The sequence below is a fragment of the Nelumbo nucifera genome, chromosome 2, assembly GCF_055504915.1.
Source record: "Nelumbo nucifera cultivar China Antique chromosome 2, China Antique-T2T, whole genome shotgun sequence".
Lineage (NCBI taxonomy): Eukaryota > Viridiplantae > Streptophyta > Magnoliopsida > Proteales > Nelumbonaceae > Nelumbo > Nelumbo nucifera.
This window is the reverse complement of record NC_142650.1, coordinates 2,835,130-2,854,525: the sequence shown is the minus strand read 5'-3', so window position 1 is coordinate 2,854,525 and position 19,396 is coordinate 2,835,130. Positions and strand designations below refer to the sequence as shown.

At 38.1% G+C, this 19,396-nt stretch overlaps 1 protein-coding gene across 1 annotated transcript; it reads right to left on the bottom strand.

The window, feature by feature from the left end:
• Nucleotides 1-1,393: 1,393 nt before the first annotated feature.
• Nucleotides 1,394-8,652, bottom strand: LOC104594561 (U-box domain-containing protein 13-like). The gene is made up of 4 exons (XM_010254897.3): nt 8,048-8,652; nt 4,036-4,152; nt 3,319-3,729; nt 1,394-2,875 (listed from the first exon to the last, which is right to left on the bottom strand). Exons 1-4 carry the CDS (start codon nt 8,315-8,317, stop codon nt 1,715-1,717), a joined length of 1,959 nt encoding a protein of 652 aa, XP_010253199.1. The 5' UTR covers nt 8,318-8,652; the 3' UTR covers nt 1,394-1,714.
• Nucleotides 8,653-19,396: the final 10,744 nt, after the last annotated feature.

Below are 19,396 nucleotides of genomic sequence, written 5' to 3'. Positions count from 1 at the left end.
GTCTAAGACATGCCATCATATAGAGACGTATAAGTGATGCTAAAAAACCGAGTCCGTGTCGGTGACGGTAGACAAAAAGCTTCTAAACTTAGGAATAATGTGCACATTACTTTTATTTTTTTGAAGGATTCATTATATTAAACAAGGAGAAAGAGATCAAGTCTTCCACTTTAGGTATCCCTTCGTGACAGTTAGTTAGAGAAAAACATGATTGACAATGGTTCTTTGCTAGTTAGGATACCTTGTGGGCTGAGCAGTTATATTTTCTATTTACATAATTAAAATAAACATGACTCTATAATCAGAAACTAGTAAATTGATCATCGACAAAAGCCAATGGCAGGACCAGGCTAGTTTAGTCCTCTGATTGAGAGCGTTGATAACTTGTTGAGCATCCGAATATATATAGACTTCATTGATCCCCCATTGAAAATTTTCTGATAATGCCTGCAAAATAGCATATAATTCAGCTTGTAAAACAGATGTAATACGGTTTGTTCTTCCTCCGATTATTCGAATACAGGATAAGTTTTTTGGAAATAAATACGGCACATTACTTAAATGCTTAAAAATGGTATGATTATATGTTATTTTTTGACATAGTGATTAATGACCGACTGACAGACCGGTTCAAACTTTAAACTTCAAAGCAGAACACCAACACCATATTTGAAACATGCGACAGCCATTCATCCACTCGTCTCTCCTTCTCCCACATCCAAGACCGCCAGCGTAAGTTTTATCTCTTCACCCAATACTACAACCATCAAAATCATCTCTCATTTTATTTACCTCCCTCAACCATTTTTCGCATGCATCATGGTTTTCAGTTTTCACTAATCACTTGCTCTCCTCCAATTTACCCATATTCAAGTTCCCAATGCAGAAGGTTTGGGTTTCCACTCAGACAAGTGTAAAGTGTTAGACTTGGTAAGTGAAGGTCCCTAAAATATTGCACTGAGATGCGGTCTCTCACCGAGTCATAGCGCGCGCGCCTTGGTGCTTGAGCAGGCCTGATCTGGTTGGCACGAGTGGGCTCAAATTCTCTCACACATCCAGCCAGACTCGAATGTTCACCTAAAGAAAAAACATCACATAAGGTGCTAGCTAATCTATCTGTCGTAGTCCAATTAATCTTAATGTAGTCAGTAGTGCCATTGCTTTGACTAATGTCATTCATTGTCGCACTGCACAAATACGTTCCACACATTCAGTAGCACAGGCCTCCACTCCCTTTTATCCCCAAGCAAAATTAGATAAAACTACAGTGGTTCTGAATCACCATTTATTTGAATGAGCACACTTTCACTGTTACGTTCAAGTGGCAAATTCTGAATACAACGATTGGATTCAACTTTCAACCACAGTTCAATGCCAATGAGAAAAGAAAATGTTTCTTTTAGTGGATTAAAAGATATATTTCCTTCCAAAAAATTGAGGATGTTTTACAGTAGTACATTATAAATTTGTAAATTACACATTTATGTCTAACATGTTGGACTCTCTTCCTTTTCTTCGGATGGCTCTTCACATCTTCATCCCTTTAACGTATGAGGGGCCACAACCCACATAAACAAATGAATAACTTAGCAACAGATGGGCAGGTGCTCTTCCACCCCCCATCCCTAATCAAGAAAAACCCCGTCTCTTTTCAAATGAACCAAAAAACCAAGCCAACAAGACAAAAGAAGAGAAAAAACACAACAAAAAGCACTTATCTATCAATGCTTCCTACTGTAGATGGTGATTCTGAATGCTGGATCTGGGTCTGAGACTGAGCCTGGGCTTCAGCTTGCACCTGAACCTGCTTCTGCTGCTCAACAAACCTGTTCATACGATCGATCAATTGTGCAGCTTTCCGCTTGCCCCTGTCTGTGCCATTTTGTGCAAGGTCCAACAATGGACCCATCACTCCAAGCTCCTGGGCCTCTGCAAGATGTTTTGGGTCCCCAGAACACAGATGCACCAGCACTGCAGCTGCATTTTCTCTGTTCCTGGGTGATCCATTTCCAATCACCTCCACTAGGACTGGCACAGCTTCTGCAGCTCCAATTGCAGCCTTCCCCTCAGCGTGACTTGCCAATATTGCTAGTATGGCCAATGCCTCATCTACCATTCCACCTCCAGGTTCTGTGAGCAGTCTCATTAGCGTGGGGACTACTCCAGCCCTCACTGCCCTTCCCTTGTTCCCTTGGTATATGCACAAGTTGAAGAGTGCTGTTGCTGCATCCTTCTTCCCCCGCTGGCTACCTTCGCCCAGCAGTGTTACAAGTGCTGGGATTGCCCCAAATGCACCAATTGTCACCTTGTTCTCATCTACCACTGACAGGCTAAAGAGTGTAGCAGCTGCATTTTCCCGTGCCTCCATGCTCCCCTTCTTGAGAACATGCACAATACCAGGTACAGCCCCAGAGGATATGATGCTACCTTTATTATCCTCACAGATGGAAAGATTGAGCAGTGCAGTGACAGCATGCTCCTGGGTCTGTGGGTCAGTAGTTGAGAGAAGACCAACAAGGAAGGGGATAGCACCAGCCTCAGCAATGCACACACGATTGTCAGCGTTACGCTTGGCAAGAAGGCGCAACTCACCAGCAGCTGAACGCTGGTCTTCAATATTGACAGATGTTAATTTCCGAAGGAGAATATCAATCTTGGCAAGTTCAGCAGGAGAGCAGGTAGATGCAGCCTTACTAGGTCGTGAATTGCTCAGTCTTTTAGGGGGTTCCATCCCATTGGCTTCACACCACTGGGCTATGAGGCTACGTAAAACATAGTTTGGTGTAAGGGCAGTACTTGAAAGTTTCTGTTGTGTCTTTGGACATGTGACATGCCCTGCTTCAAGCCATTTCTCAATGCATGCTCGTTCATATGTCTACAATAAGAAGAGTAAAATGAACCTTAGTGTACAAAATATAAGAGTGAAGTAAGGATACAAAGAAAACTAAACACTTTCCACCCTGTGATGTATGTGCAACACAAAAAATGCAGACCTAACATTGAATGGTCCCCACAAGGACTCCTAGATAACAAGTTTACATCAAGGATAGTAAACATCCAAAATAGATAATTTTTTTTTCCTGGATGTAAACCCACTGTGATAACCCGAAGCAATCAAGTTTCCAATAGGAAATTCCTAATATAGTATCAAATAGTTGGGCATCAAATACTGCATTTCTCCTGTACAGAGTAACAGTTTTATCCTAACAATTTCTTCAAAAATGAATGTCATTTGATGCAGAAGAAAAAGAAAAGGAACAGAAATTAAAAAAGAATTCTGCGGTGCATTTGAAGTGGATTATGAATTGGAATATATACCTGCCCTGTTGACACTATGACAGGATCTTTCATTAATTCTAGTGATATCGGACAGCGGAAATCCTCTGGTATGACTGGGATTTCAGTCTTCTCATTTGCAGGAGCACCCATATCAGGGTTTTGAGTCTGCACAAAATCCTTGATTTTCTTGAGCAGCATTGACATCTTTTCAATGCTCTCTCCAGGATCTCCACCACTTGCAACTACCATCTCATGCAAAGCTAGTGATTCTTGCTTGAGGTCAGCTATGCTCACCAGCTGTAACTTATCTGTCAATCTCTTTAAGGCCGCTGGGTCTGTATCTGCATCACTGTTCTTGTTGTAAACAGATAAAAGATCCTCATACAGTTCAACATCAGGTGCATCTACCCGTCCTTTAGCTCGTTTGAACTGAGCAATGACAAGCTCAACCTGGGAAGAAAGTTTTGTAGGGATGAAACAGAAAGGACAAATAAAACTAGGACCTTCTCTTATATACTGTCTGGGGATGCAACTTGGGCGGGCTCGGGTTGTGGCTTTGTCAAAATTTGAATGGCCTTGGCCCGAAGCCCAAGCCCAAAGCAGTGTAAAATGCTAACTTGGGCCGACCCAAGTTGCAGCCGTAATACTGTCACTTCCACGAAACCAAGGTTCAAGAATTCATTGAATGGTACTAGAAATTGATGATATAACATTTGGACAAAGAGAGACAGCATAGTTTTAAGGATGGACCTCTACCTGTTCTTTAACTTCATCTGATATGTCAAGTTTATCAAAGGAAATTCCACTCAAAGCTTGTTCCAGTTGAGTTGTCACCTCCTGGAATTTGTTCATTATTTTCTCCCTCTCTAGAACCTTCAAGTGGACAGGGAGTGATTAGCTTGGAATACAACAATAAATTATGTAAGATCCGAATTCTCATGCACATGATCGGATTACAAGAGCATGCCTGTGTGAGGATGTATTCCCCCATCAACCCCTGCCCCCTCCCCCCACCCCCCAAGAAAAAGAAAAAAATCACACCCACCCATGCTTATACACCTACCTGCATGTCCATAATAGGCAAGCCATGCCAGAGATAATTCATTTCCAAAAAAAAAATGATGCACTTTGATCAAGATAGATGAAGTATCAGAGATGATATTATGGTAAAGAATACTCCAAAATGCCAAAAAATCAATAATTCAATTATAACTTGTTTAATCCTTCATGTCCAAATCATTCCATAAGATGTAAAATTTGCTCACAGAAGAACATGATCATTTGGCAACTGTATAGAATTAGCTCATCTCATAATTAAAATTGTAGCCTATAGACACTCGACCGCAATCCAACATTCCATGGTCCCATGTAGGATATCTCAATGGCCAAAATAAGCAGCATTGCACATTTAGCAGTTCAATCTATACTTCCCCCTAGATCACCCACAATATTTTACTTTTAGAATTTAAAGACAATCACAAATTACAGATTCATTCATTGTATGATCATCATGTCATGTGCGATGAACGTCTACACCTTTGGCGGTGCATGGTGCAGACCCACTATATTAGTTTGATAACATGATAATGTAACATCTATAAAGGGCCCAAAAATCATCAGTTGGAAGCCACAACATATGGAAACATATGTATCCTTCATTCCAAACACCATTCACCCACTTATCCTAAGCATGTAGATATGTAGGTCAGTCATCATTGCTGTAGCTCAATCAAGTGATATTCTAGATTGTTGCTATGATGTTAATACAATCTGACCTAACAAATAAAATACCTTCAAGACATCTACAGATCCAATTGAGATACAAGTTTTACATCTCCACTAAACACTTAAGGATCAGATCTACAGTTCTTTTACTGGTAGCTTGAAATTGTAATGATACGTTAAATGAATGTTTACAATAGATCCAGCTACCTATACCCTCATCCCAAAGATTTGATCCACATTTCCACAGTTCCATAGGGAAAGGAAATCCAGTCAAATGAAAATTAATAACATGAACATGTTTGATGTTGTCAAATGGCTAAATAGCTAGATGTGAAATTGAAAAGGTAAAGATGAAATGGGACGGTATGGTCCTTCACCGGAAACTAATGAATCTAAGGAATCTCTTCATTGTATCATTTGTTAGTATGCAGAAAGAAAAGAAACAATTGAAATATACACATCCCGATCCATTAAAGTCACTTTATACCTGTGAAACTAACATATACTTTAGAACCCATTCTCTTTTCGGGAAATTACTTAATCGGGTAAATCCCCAAGGAAATACTTACCCAGGTAAGTGCATTTACCCATGTTCTTTTATTTCCCATGTAAATAAGACAATGACCAATTTTAGCCATAAAAAGCCATTATTAAAAGGGGCAATTTTGTCCCATAAGTGTTGACAACTTGCCCCAGGTGGGAAAGTTACTTACCCACCTGGGAGATGGGAGCAATTTTGTCCCGTCCAAGTGTTGGAAACTTCCCCCAGGTGGGAAAGTTACCCCACTGGGAGATGGGAAGGGGTTGCCTACTTGCCTTTGAAATTTACCACAATAAAGCATCTCTGCTCTGTTACTGATAAAAAATAAAAATATATCCCAGTGATCTCAAATAGGGAGGGGTTCAAGTCAGGTTGAGTTGAGCTCAACCCTAATCCTATGCAAAGTTTTCGGATTGGGTTGCGATAGGGCTTGGTTCAAGTTGGCCCAACTTCCCTACTTCCATCTGTCAAATGTTCTTTTTTTCTACAATTAAGGGTTGAGGTCACTTTAATTTTAACACAATTATATATAAAATGACATAATAATCATACTTTAGAGAAATTTTTCCTAACTTATAACCGTTGACATACTTATAAACAATCATACATGTAGATACATACATTTCTACAATAAATAAATAAATAATAAAAACATACATACATAGATGAAGCTAAGTCAGGTTGGCTAAAGATGATAATATTTATAGATGCATCATGCATAGTTGCATATAACATTGAATGGGCCAACTGAGTGGTGGCTCGGTTGGCATGTTAGCTGGGAAGTCCCAGCAGAGACGTGGATAAGAGTCCCACTAATTCCACCTATGTTGAAAAAGTTAGTGTGCTTTGTTAAATACAAAAAAAAAAAAAAACATGCATATATGGTACTTGCATAAATACATGTTTATTTAAAAGTTGTACATATAAATATGAAGTCAGGTTCAGGTTGGCTTGGCTAAAGACTCAACCCTAACCCAACCCGAAGTTAAGTCAGGTTAATACTTTTCAACCCTAACCTAACCTGAACGTCAACCCAACCTGACTTTTTAGGGTTGGGTTCAGACTAACCCAACCCAAGTTGCAGCCCTAATTCCAAATATATTTTCTTTCTTCTTTTTTTTTTTTTGGATCAGCAACAGGATCAAAGCATGTCCATGGTTGCAAGGAAGTGCTGTGAGCATGTGAAGTCTTAATGTAGTAATGACTTCCCCTCCATTTGGTGCTTTTGGGAGGAATCAGGAACAAAGAAAGACAGCTTTAGCACGTAACTTTGACACTTGAACTCATATGTCTGATCTTTCTGGCAGACCTATATTATCATCTAAGCCTTGTTTCAACCATATGGGCTACATGAATCCTTTTCTGCCATTCTGTTCTATTCGGTGTCATGCCCGTTGTTAAAATATGAACCCATATGTTTCATCTATCTGGTGTACCAGAAATTTTGAAATACAATTTTATCTCAACTCATTTCCTTGAACACGCCACGCGTTCCTGAACTTTATTAAGCAGTTGTTTTGGAAAGCAGAAGATAAAGTCGTCCTTCAAAGAGATTTAGACTTCCTTTCACCAATTCCATATGAAAACTAAGTTAATGGTTACTTGATCATTACACCAGAGCTAGCCCAACGTCAACTTCATATATGTTTTGGTACCATTCCGATGGATTAAGTTATGCAGCTGTGTCCTCTGGCTGAATGATCAATCCAAACTGGAAAAGAAAACCCAATGCATCGCTCATCTTGTACTATAAAAAAAAAAGCAGTAACTTGGACGATGGTTCTTCCTATACGTAGATTCCAACTAGTTCAGTAATGGGCGGACAGATAAGGCCAGACGGTTAGTTGTAACTCGAAAAAGTGATAAAAGGACCCCCCACCCGGGGCCGGCGCAAGACCTTGTCAACGATTACGTTAAAAGTAAGAAATCTACAACAACCGCGGCAGAAGTAAGAAATCTAAATGAAAAAAAAAAAAGTAAAATGCAGAAGGAAAGAGAGAAATTTCATTCCAGGAATGGCATATTTGCATCAAACTACGCTTTGTTCTCCCTATCAATGTTTTATAAATATGTCCATGCCCTAGACGGTATTTTCAACCTGCACTTGAAGCTTAATACAAAGGATTATTTGAAGCTGCAAAGTCGCAACCAACTTCAACACTAGTGAATGGAGAGAGAGAGAGAGGGAGACTAAATCCATAAGTTCCGAGGAGAAATTGAGGAAGGAAAACAAAAGAATCAAGTCCATCTATAAACAATCGCTAACTGTAACGTATGTAGACCGTGGGCGCAGCAAGTGAAAGAAGTTACAAAAAAAAGAAAACAACACCTAAGCTGGAATTATAGGCCGAACGTCAGAGAGAGAATCCCCTAACAACTAAAATAACAAGTGCTCAAAAGGAGATCGTGAAAAGATCCGTCCATGAAACCAAAAGGAGATTACGAAATTCAAAAGAAAAAAAAAAAAAAAAGTATTGGGTGAAGGAAACCGATAATACGCACCAAAAAAACTTTGCTCCCTTCGCCACCAAATCTGAGCATCTCCTTGGCTGATTCCAAAGCTTCCTTCAAAGAAATTAGGGCTTTTACATTCTCATCAGGGATGGGGTCTTTGCTCTCTTTGATCTCTTCAAACATCGGAGTCAAGAGCTTCAATCGCCTCGCAAGGTTACAGTACTGCTTCTTAATTGCCCATCTGTAGTCCGAGATTGCAGAAATCTCATTAACGATGTCAATTAGCTTCTGAACCAGCGTCCCCTTCTCGTCTTCCATGGCTAACTAAGATCTCTCTCTCTCCGTCTCGCGCTGTGTCTGTATGTGTGCCGTCTTGTACCAATCAAATTAACAAGAAAACAACCCCAGAAGTTAAGATTTGAGCTAAATTTGGTTTAGAGAAGTCGGAGACCGTCTGCAGATTTTAGCGTATGTTACTCGTAAAAGGGATCTAACAGCAACTCTCACACTCGATACTCCATCATCAGGACGACATACATAATGTGAAAAAAAAATAAAATAAGTTAAGCCAAAACAAAAGAAAGTCTAGTTCTTTGTTCACGCGCATAGACTTTTCTGGCGCGGGCCGCGCGGCCGCGGCACCGGCTGAGCTTGACGTCAACTTAACTGGGGTTAGAATTTAAGTGCAGCTCCCGCTGTTCGCTTTTCTTTGTGGGGTTAAGTCGAGTTAGAGAGACTCAGCGTGATGTGAGTTTACACCATTCCATGATTCCATCCATTGAAAGAGATGGGCCGGATCAGGTTGAACCGGTTTGTTTCGCATCCCGTTGGCCATCTTACTACTGCTTTTGTCAAAATCCTCACACTCTATGACATCCATTTCCCTTCATCTATCACTTACATACTGAGCTTTCAATTTCTCCATTGAATGAAGCCTCGTTTGGCACATCTTTCTGCCTGTTGGTTGTTTAGAAGTTTAGTAGTCTGTGTTTTCGTCTTTTTAGGTTTGGTTGGGTGAAGATTTAGTCGCAGAAAGATTGTACTCCAAAAAAGACACCAGAAGTTAAATTCAAGTTTATTTCAGGAATTTAGAAATGAGCTTCTCACCCTTTTTCTGTTTCATCTTCGTGCAGAAATATACATAGAAAGATGCACCTTCAACTAAACAGTCTGTGGGCTTTCAAGGTCTTTTTGTAAAAACCTATTACATCTTTTGGCTGTCAAATCTTCTAGAAAATCTTTCTAAAAAGACTTGCCAAGCAACACCTCTTTTTTCCACACCTATCTGATCGACTATTGGACATAGAAGCATTATAATTTGGATAGCCTGAAAAGAAGCATTATAATTTGGATAGCCTTTTTGTAATGGCCTACGAGGGAAAAAAGGGAACATAACATAAATAAACAAGCAAATACAATTGTATTTGGGGTAAAAAAAAAAGGTATGATTATATATAGAAAAGAGCAAAGTTAGAAAATATAAGGAGATTGGATTAGAAGAAATTTTTTTGAATAAAAAAAAAAATAGTGAACTTGATAGCTGCTTTAAGAGTGGAGGGATGAATCATTTTGTTCCACGCCAGCAATAAATACAAATACAAGTAAGAAATTGAATAAGTGTGGGTGATATAGAGTTGGCTGGAGTGGGGCAAAATACCCAAAGAAAAGGCACTTTTGAAGAGCATGATCATTATTCTATAGCTTTTGATGGAATTAAATCTTAATATATTGAAACTTAATACATATGCAGTATGATCAGCCTACTTAAGTTGCATTGTTGATTTATTTAATTAGAAAACCAAATGTATAAAATTAGAAAAAACAAGGTAAATGACATAAACATAAAAAAAAAAAAAAAGTAAAGTTATGGTACTCTTTTAACTTGTTATTTTTATAATATTAGTTCCCTACCTACCAAAACCACTACAAATGTATTGTTAGTTACTTTTGCATCAAATGGACAAATGGTGGGTTTGGCAAACCAGCGTCAATTTGCTGGACATGCTTCTTGAATCTTGGGTTGTCCGATTCAAATGATATGACTTAGGCAATATATACAACAAATATGGTTGTATTTGTAACGATGACCCACATCCACCATCCGAGTGTTTCCTATTTTTGCAAGTCAGAGTAGACTGCATGTATAAAAACATAATATTGCAGAGAAATTATAATATACCTTATTGGCTAAGCCCATTAGACTTAAACATACCCTGACCCTCCCCTGTCACATGATTAATTTAATATTTGAAAAAGCCCCACTTTGCCCTTTTTCTTTCCTCCCACGTGATTATGTCTTATATATGGTATTTGCTAGAATGGGCTAATAGCTCTTTTTCTTTTTGTCTCCTTTCAGGACTTGGACCCAACGAGAATAAACTGGGCAGAGTTCTCAGCTCCCTGTTGAAGAGTCCATAAATTCCATCCATAAGAATCAGGAAATCTCTGGTTAGGAGCTTTTTGATGGAACTTTGGTTGGTAATTGACAGGTACTTCACAGATTTGGGAAAATGACATTAATTACTCGCCAAACCCAGATGAAAAATACAAAGATTTTAGATTTTTCATATGGTTTTGGTTGAGGACTAGAGACCATATGGACTTTATAGTTTGGATTGCAAATAGAAGGCCTGAATTAAGAACAAAGGAAATGTGTTAATCATTGAAACCCAAAACCTAGATGGTAACAAACAACTTCTTTGGATTTTTAGAGATTTCGAAAAAGTCTTTGGGCATGGGAGGTGGAGAAGAAAGAAGTTGAATCGAGTCGACTCCACACATTCAAATGGGAATCTCTATCTCCGTCCATGGGATATTTTAATTTTCACAACAGTGAACTAAAAACCTCGAACTCAGAGGTGTTTTACAAAGAATAATCTTTGGCTATGACTATGAGCTATTAGCTTCTCATCACTAAGGTTGAGACCTCTTACTACTATTCCCTACTTCGAAGGGCCAAAATTGTTGGTTGATGATAAAGATTTTATGGTTCATACTCGTATTCTCCAATGTATGATTGCTTTGAGAGCTTTGTTATTGTTAGTAGTGGTGACAATAAAGTTTCCAAGAAGTGAGAATGATGTAGAGATATTGCAGGCAAAATGTTCTTTAGTACTCACTCTCTCAACCATGGCCAAAGTTGCAGAGAAATGCCAATGAAGAAGAGAGGAAAGAAACAAAATGTTGCAGACGGGCGTTATCATCAACAGAAGATGCTGTGGACAAATGGAAAAGCTGGCTAGTGTTCTGTAACAGAGAGATAATATTGTGTTTTTGTTAATGCCATTAATGATAGCGGAGAGAAGGTTATATTTTAAGTCCTGTGAGAAAACTGAAGGTATGTTTGAGTCAATTTCCTAAAACTCGGGGTATGTTTAAAATCTTTTACCCATTTAAAATTTTAATACAATATGACTAATATCGTATTGGTCGACCTGGAGATAGCTGGATAGGACGACACGAGGATTTTAAAACCTTCCAAACTTTGGGATGATAAATATAATCCTTTGGTTGCAGAAGTCACTACTTAACAATGTCAAATTAATATATGCTTTGTTCGTTTGATGTGCAATTTCATTTACATTAATACAAATGTTTAGGACAATAAATAAAAATGTGTAAATTTATGTTGAATTTTACTTTGCTTCATCAAGTTATTATTCTTCTGCATTGCAAAAGGAGAAAAATAAATTAGAATATGCACTTAATTCATTTTCCCTCCCATACTTTTACACTGGTGCAAATTAGATTGTATTGCAAGCAAACTAGAAATCAGATATCTTCTGAAAATAAAATCGAGCCAATACTGGATGCTGTATTTTAGTGTTCCCATGGCTTATACTTTCAACCGAGGTGCAGCTGGATGCCTTTTGCTTTTCACGAAATCCCATCTCAACAAACCAGGCCATTCAGTCATTGCCCAAACTTGCACAATAGAACCCCCCCAGAAAAAAATAGTAATAATAGTAGTGATAAATGGGATCTGTCCCTAGCCACTATATTTTTAGCACCATCATATTTGGATCATTCAGACGAATCCGATCATTATTGGTTATCGTACCTCAAACAAATCATCACTACCCCGAGGATCCAATGAAAATGTCTTTCTTTCTTGTGGATTTAAAGTATGAAGTATCGACATTGCTTAGGAAGTTAGGAGAGGAGAAGGAGCGAGCCGGCGGTTGAACTCCTCATGAACTGGCCAACTGGGTTAAAAAGGAAGGAGCCGTAGCTACTGGGTATCGTCAGCGGCTCAGCCAAGCGGGAGCCGGGAGCGCCGCTAAGCTATGACCCAGGGTCGTCGCGTCGGGTTGGGGGACAGATCAAATTAGCCCTACCAAGTACCAAGGCCAAGGGTTGGGTAGTGTCCAGTCAGTAGTCAGTAGTCAGTGTATAAAAAAGTCCAAACGACAGATGGGCCACGGTGGGACCCAGGCGGCACATGGTTGACGTGTACTGAATGATTGTTGTCCGTTCCATCGTGGCACGATCCGGTCTAGGGGGGTTAACAAACTAATCGCAGCCGTCCGTGTCATTGCAGCGATACATATCCACAAGCAAAAAATGATACTGATACGTGAAACCTGGATCTTCTTCAAATCAATACAGGGGCAAGCGATGTTGGCGCATGTGATCCGCCGCAAGGACAGCTAAGTGCAAGCATAGAGATGATGGAGATGCAGATGCCCTTTTGCGTGATCTCATTTGCTTTCTTTCTTTCCTTCCATACATATCCCATCCACCTCTTTTTTTATTTTTTATTCGTGTAGTATTACTATTTTATTTTAGGGGTACATCGTTGCTAGCGTACATTAAACGTGATTAGACTGTTTTAAACCCTCTGGGCTCTGATCGTTAAGCCAAAACTGAACTCTTGCTGCGAGTGCGGGACCCCAAATGTAATCGTGCGTCTTTCATCTGGCCTTTTTGTATGGCATCCACGTGCTTGGTATTCGACTGTCTAATCCTTCTGTTTCTGCTTGAGAAATAAATAATAACAATTACAAATTTGAAGCATTCCTTGTTTTATAAATAAAGATTTTCTTTGTCGGCAGCGTTTTCTTACCAAATTTCTAAAGCAAACGAACTATCAACCAGATTGTATTGATTAATGGGGCCATTTCATAGATGATGTACAACGAGGTGATTCATGTGGGGAGAAATTTCTGCAACGTCTATCTAAATTTGTGAAAAGAAAAAACAAAAGCATGAAGATGGATGTTTGGACTTAGTGGGAGGCTGTTTGCCCACCGACCAAAGGGTTGTAATTTTTTTTTGAAAGATGAAGGGGTTGTAATCATGGTTTTCAAAATCGGATCGGATCCGGAAAAACTGAGAACTGGTCATTTGATTAGTTCCGTTTTTTTCAAAAATCTAATTTTCCTCCAAAATCGTTGATTTTGGTCAGTGAATCGTTGAATCGGACGGTTAATTGTTCGAACAGTTTTGAATGTTCAATTCGAACGGTCAAACCATTTGACCCAGTAATCGGACCCCTGACCGGTTCGACCACTGGGTCAGTTTTAAAATCCATGATTGTAATTGAACTGAGCTTTAATCGACTAGCTTGGGTTCAAAATTTCGATTAGATTTGGTCCGACTTTGATTCTACTCAAGTTCAAATTTTGATATAAGTTTAATTAGTTATTTTAACTCAAGCTTAAATAATAATAGGTTTAGTTCGAAAGTTTGCAAGTTTGATTCAAGTAATATATGCATGCATATATTATATAATATAAAATATATTATATTTATAAAATATAAAAATATTTTTTAGAATTAAATTTAAATTTATCGAATACTTAATTGAACTAAGTTTCAATTAAGAAATTAAATTCAAATTGAACTAGAGCCTAATAGTATTTTAGTCAAACCGAATCAAGACATACAGAAGTTCTTGATTGCACCCCTACTAACCAGTGTTTTCCATTTGTCAATCGCTTAACCTAATCAATTAGACCAGTAATCTGATTATAAATTCAGTTTGGATTAATCTTTAAACCACTGTATTATAAAAAAGAAAATCTACCGCGGAAGGACTTTGACCAATCACCTCCGTAAATTTTGATAAATACCACCTAATCGATTACCATTTCTATGATATCACTTCATTGGTGTAACGATCTAAGTTTTTCCGGTATTGTAGTGTTTTTTTCTCTTTTTATCGGTATCATGGTCGAATCCATTATTGAAAATCTATTTATTCAATTAATAGCCTATTGACTTATACTGTCAGACCATAGGGTTTTCAACTTTTTTGTATTATTTTTTTTTAATTTTTATAACACGATGGTATCATGGATTGATTCACTTTTCGGCAAGTTACTTATTCAAAATAAATACAATTACCTGGGTAAGTTTTTTCTAGGAAACATTTACCCGGGTAAGTGCATTTACCCATGTTCTTTTATTTTCCAGGTAAATAAGGTAATGACTATTTTAGCTATAGAAAGTCATTATTAAAAGGGACATTTTTGTACCATTCAAGTGTTGTCAATTTTCCCCCTATGTGGGAAAGTTATTTACCCATCTCCTATATGAACATCACTTTCCTGGGTAAGTGGTACCTAAGAAAATAAACTTTCCCTAATTCCACATAAAGCTGAAAAAAGAACATGGGATTCTTGGTCAATGAGAACCAAAATCCTATTCACCAACTTTCCCCCTCTCAAAATCCCAAAAAAAAAAAAAAGAATGCACCCTAACTAGTCCATCTAATAACTATAGGTATCCTGAATGGCTTTGAGGACACCATTTAGGGGGTATTTTATAGTGTGGATGAAAAACTGGTAGTTGTAGATTGGTCTACACCACACCCTCTGGCTGGGACCAATCCACACCACACCACAGTCCATAGCTGTCTTGAGCTGTGGATAGATTGTGTATATCGGACTAGTCTACATCCATTGGTGTTCTGTAGGTGTGGTGGTCCACACCACACTTTTTGATTCCACGTATCTCATATACATTTTATGGGAGATCTACACAGTCGATCATAAATGCCTAATTTTTGCATTTTATATGGTAAATAAATTGAAAAAAAAGGCATAAATATGTAAACAATAATTGCATTTTAAAATAATTAAAAAATTAATATTTTATTAATAAAAATATTTAAATTTTAATATTTAAATAATGAAAAAAGAGTTGAGAAGGAGAACCATCGGACTTGTGCTAGAATTAACATTAAAAATTATTATTTTATTGATAAAATATTTTATTAAAAGATTAAATAAAATGAGAGTAATTGGACCAATGTAACCTAAGTGCATTACACTAAAACCTTCCCACAAACTATCTACACCATAATGTGGACCATCCATAAGAAAATACTATGGATGATAAATTAGGGTGTGGCCCATCCATGTCAACGATATTTTATGGATGGGGACCGCCCATACATAGCAGAACGCCATATCTTACCGTAGACAGGACCAAAATGGTCCCGTCCACAATATTTACATGCTAGCGAACGCCACCTAAATCAAGGACTTTTTAGAGTTCAGTCCACCTAAGGATTTATTTATTAATTCCGTAAGGTTGTGTTTGGTTTGAAAGAAAAAGTAGGAAAAGGAAAGGAAAGGTAGGGAAACCTTGTATAGACTTCCCTACCTTTCCCTACCTTTTCCTTCAAACCAAACAAAACCTAAATGTATTTATCCCCACCCCCTATAAACAACATCCCCATAAATTGAAATCTTCCCCTTGACACTGAACTGTACAATCACATTATGAATTATGGGGTGGACTAAACTCAGATTACCCCTTAAATCAACTAATCTTTTGTTGATTTACTTTTTATTTAATTCATAGGTTTCAGAATATCAATTGGTCGAGTTAAGTGATTAATCCACATTGGTCCGATCCTATCAGGTCAGGATATTGAAATATTTGCAAATATAAACTTGGTTCAATATAAAAATACTATAATAGAATGAGTTGGAATAAATTTGATATCTTCTATTTATTTAGTTAGGTCAAATTGAGTTTAGGTTGAGGCAGGGTGCAGTTCAGGTTGGTTTGAGATAGCATTTTATAATGATTCAGGTTTAGGTCTTTGGGCTGGACCCATTTATCCATTGTAAAACCCCAATCCAATTTGGCCCTAATTGCACCCGTAATTGAGGCAAATCCTGACCAAAACCTGACCAATTGACATTCCTAAGTTAATGTACTTGAGTGAACAGACAATAACAATACTCCAAGACAGTTATAACATCAAGATCAAGTTTGGGTAGGGTTTAGGGTTGCCAAACATCCATAAAAGTTGACATGATTTGAAAAGTGGTACTTGACAACACCAAAGGGAAATTTGTGGTGAATAGTACTCATTTGTGGCACTGCTAGAGCACCATGTCCAGACATTTTACTCTTAATAATGCCATGAGGATTTTTGGTGAACAAATTTATGTTGCTATTTGTTTTCTTGGACTTGTTGGCAGGGTGGGAGCCATAAAAGAACGTGTTCAACTTTGCAACTTTGTCTTGTACAATATCCTTTCATTGGTCTCAACATATATATTTGGATTGGTTTTACTCAAAGTAGGAAAACCTTTACAACCCTTGGATTGGTTTTCCTGTTTTTTCCTTCTTTTCCCTACCTTTTTCCTTCAAACCAAACATAACCTAAAAGAACTCACTGAGATAAAGGACTGCTTAGATTTGTTCAGCAGTTGGTCAAGCCAAATTGTAAGCATAAACATAAAAAAAAAATGTCAATTCTCTTTAGTCCCAATGTTCACAGGCGAAATAGGAGAATTCTAGCTTCTATCATGGGAGTTCAGCTCATGTACAACCTCCACAAATACCTAGGAGCTTTTTCAAACCAAAAATGTCACTCTAAACTGAATTGGAAGCTCATTGTGGAAAAAGTTACAAATAAACTACAGAGTGCAAAACTGGAAGGTGTGATTATTGTCACAAGTAGGTAGGGGAGTTGTAATTAAAAATGTCTTGCAAACATTTCCCAACTATTATCTCTCCACCTCTGTCATGTCTAAGGAATTCTCTTCCAAGATTAACTCTCTTTGTTGTGACTTTTGGTGGGGTGCTTTAGACAAAGCTAAACATTTATACTTGAAGAGTTGGGATTCCATCATGCGACACAAGGATATTGGTGGAGTAGGCTTTCATGATATTCATGATATTAATATAGTTTCGATTATGAAACTCACCTAGAGATTCCTAATAGAGAAGGTTAGCCTTTGGGTGCGGGTATTATCAATAAAATATCTTAAACATGATGTCTCGCTTTGGTCGGTTAAAAGACATCCTTTGCACCCCACTTCCCTCTCATGACACATCCATGGAAGATATTTTGATCTGAATGCCTTCCTAACAGAGAAGGATAGCCTTTGATAATGACCTTGTTCCCTTAACCCTTAGTTGAAGTCATCCTATGCACATCACTTCCCTCTCATGACACCTCCATGGAAGATATTTTGATCTGGATGTCTTCCTCTAATGGGCTCTTTATAGTAGCATCAGCTCTTTAGATCCTTCATCAGCAATCTCCCAGCTCATCTCAACCCAATATTGCTTTTGGGAATTGGACTTGGAATCAGTTTTGGAAACTTAGATACCTCCAACCTCGAGTACACTTGCTTATTTGGAAATGCATCAATCTCCCTATTCATGTCAAAACTGAGATTGCCAAGAGGAGAATTAATCGTGATTGTACAAGCAATATCGTCACTTGCAAGTGGAATCCATTGAGCATTTGTTCTTTCAATGTCCAGAGGTGCAAAATAATCCGGTTTCTTTCTCCATTAAATCTAAAAGTGGAATACCATTCAAACTGGACTATGATCGACTCGCTAACAATTTGGAATGAAATGGATGATCCCTATAAGAAAGGATCTATTTCAATTTTTGCCAAATGCTCTCTAATCCTTTGGCAAATCTGGAAAGAAAGATGTGATTTGATCTTCAACAAAAAAATCCTTCAATCCATTAGCCATTGCAAACAATCTTCACTCATTATTTTTAGATCCTGAAAGCGGATTGAGTCTTGATACTGAAGAGACCAAACTCTTAGGGGGCGTTCTTTTTTTGGATTTTGAGAGGGGGAAAAGTTGGTCAATGGGACTTTGGTTCCCATTGACCAAGAATCCCATGTTCATTTTTCAGATTAATGTAGGGACCAGGGAAAGTTTATTTTCCTAGGTACGCATCTCCTAGGTGGGTAAATAACTTTTCCACCTAGGAAGAAAGTTGCTAACACTTGAATGGGACAAAAATGCCCATTTTAATAATGGATTTTTATGACTAAAATGGCCATTACCTTATTTACCTGAGAAATAAAAGAACATGGGTAAATGCACTTACCTGGATAAGTGTTTCCTAGAAAAAACTTACCCAAGTAATTGCATTTACCTGAATAGGTAACTTACCAAAAAGCGAACGGGGCCTTAGTACAAATGATGGATTGTCTTCTCCTCTTTAGCTCTAGGTACGACCTCCCCCCTCCCCCCCCTACATATTAAGATTAATTTTGATTGTGCCATATCTTCTACCAAAGTCGGGGTTGATCTAATAGCTAGAGATCATTGTGGTTCTTTCATCATGGCTCGTTCCATTATCTTCCCTCTCTGTTCATCTGTGGAGATCGAAGGTGATGCTTTATTGATGATTAACTCTCTATTGGAGGTCTCAAAAGATACTCCGTGGCACATCAAACAACACATTGCTAACTACATGGTACTCTTAAATAGCATTCCCCACATTTCACCAAGCATTCAAGAAACCAAGTGGCACATACCTTGGCTAGGAAAGCCCTTAATCTATCATCATTCTGTACTTGGTCTACAGTCCCTGATTTCTTGCGTACTTTGTTTCTCCATGATTGTTCACTGGATGAGAAATCTGCATTGGGCCTATCCACACTTCTCCTTATTTATTTATTATACATGAACCGATAATTATATTAGCATGCATGTATTTCCCCATCGGCAATAACTTTATTTTGAGGAATTCAAAGACATACCCATTGGTAAAACCATGTGTAATTCAACAAGAATTACGAGGATGTGAAGAAAGAAGTGGTATAGCGTGATCTGGTTACTCTTGCGTATCTAATGATTCAGAAGCTTGCTTTGTTAGGGGTCGAGCTGTAGATGGCCGAGTTGTTCTGCAAGAGAAGTAGAATTAGAGTGTCTGAGTTGTCTTTACCCGGTGTGGACACTCCAATGCTTAAGTTAGAGAGTTGTTTGAGAGTTCTTTAGGAGATAAAAGTACTTGAGAGCTTAATCGGGCGTACCTTCACTGGTAAGAATGAGGGCTTTATATAGATGTGAGTGACCTGAGTCTTCTCACAATGGGTCTCATGTTCTCATGGAGCCGTTTCCGCTCACTCAGGAGAGTAATTATGTCGATTACATAATCTGCGCGGGGTTACGG

Excerpts from the sequence above, each read along its gene's own strand:
- LOC104594561 (XM_010254897.3), bottom strand. The coding sequence starts at position 8,317 with ATGGAAGACGAGAAGGGGACGCTGGTTCAGAAGCTAATTGACATCGTT. Across the intron at positions 4,153-8,047 it reads AAGGGAGCAAAGTTTTTTTG|GTTCTAGAGAGGGAGAAAAT; the intron begins GTGCGTATTATC and ends GTCCACTTGAAG. Across the intron at positions 3,730-4,035 it reads CAGATGAAGTTAAAGAACAG|GTTGAGCTTGTCATTGCTCA; the intron begins GTAGAGGTCCAT and ends CTTTCTTCCCAG.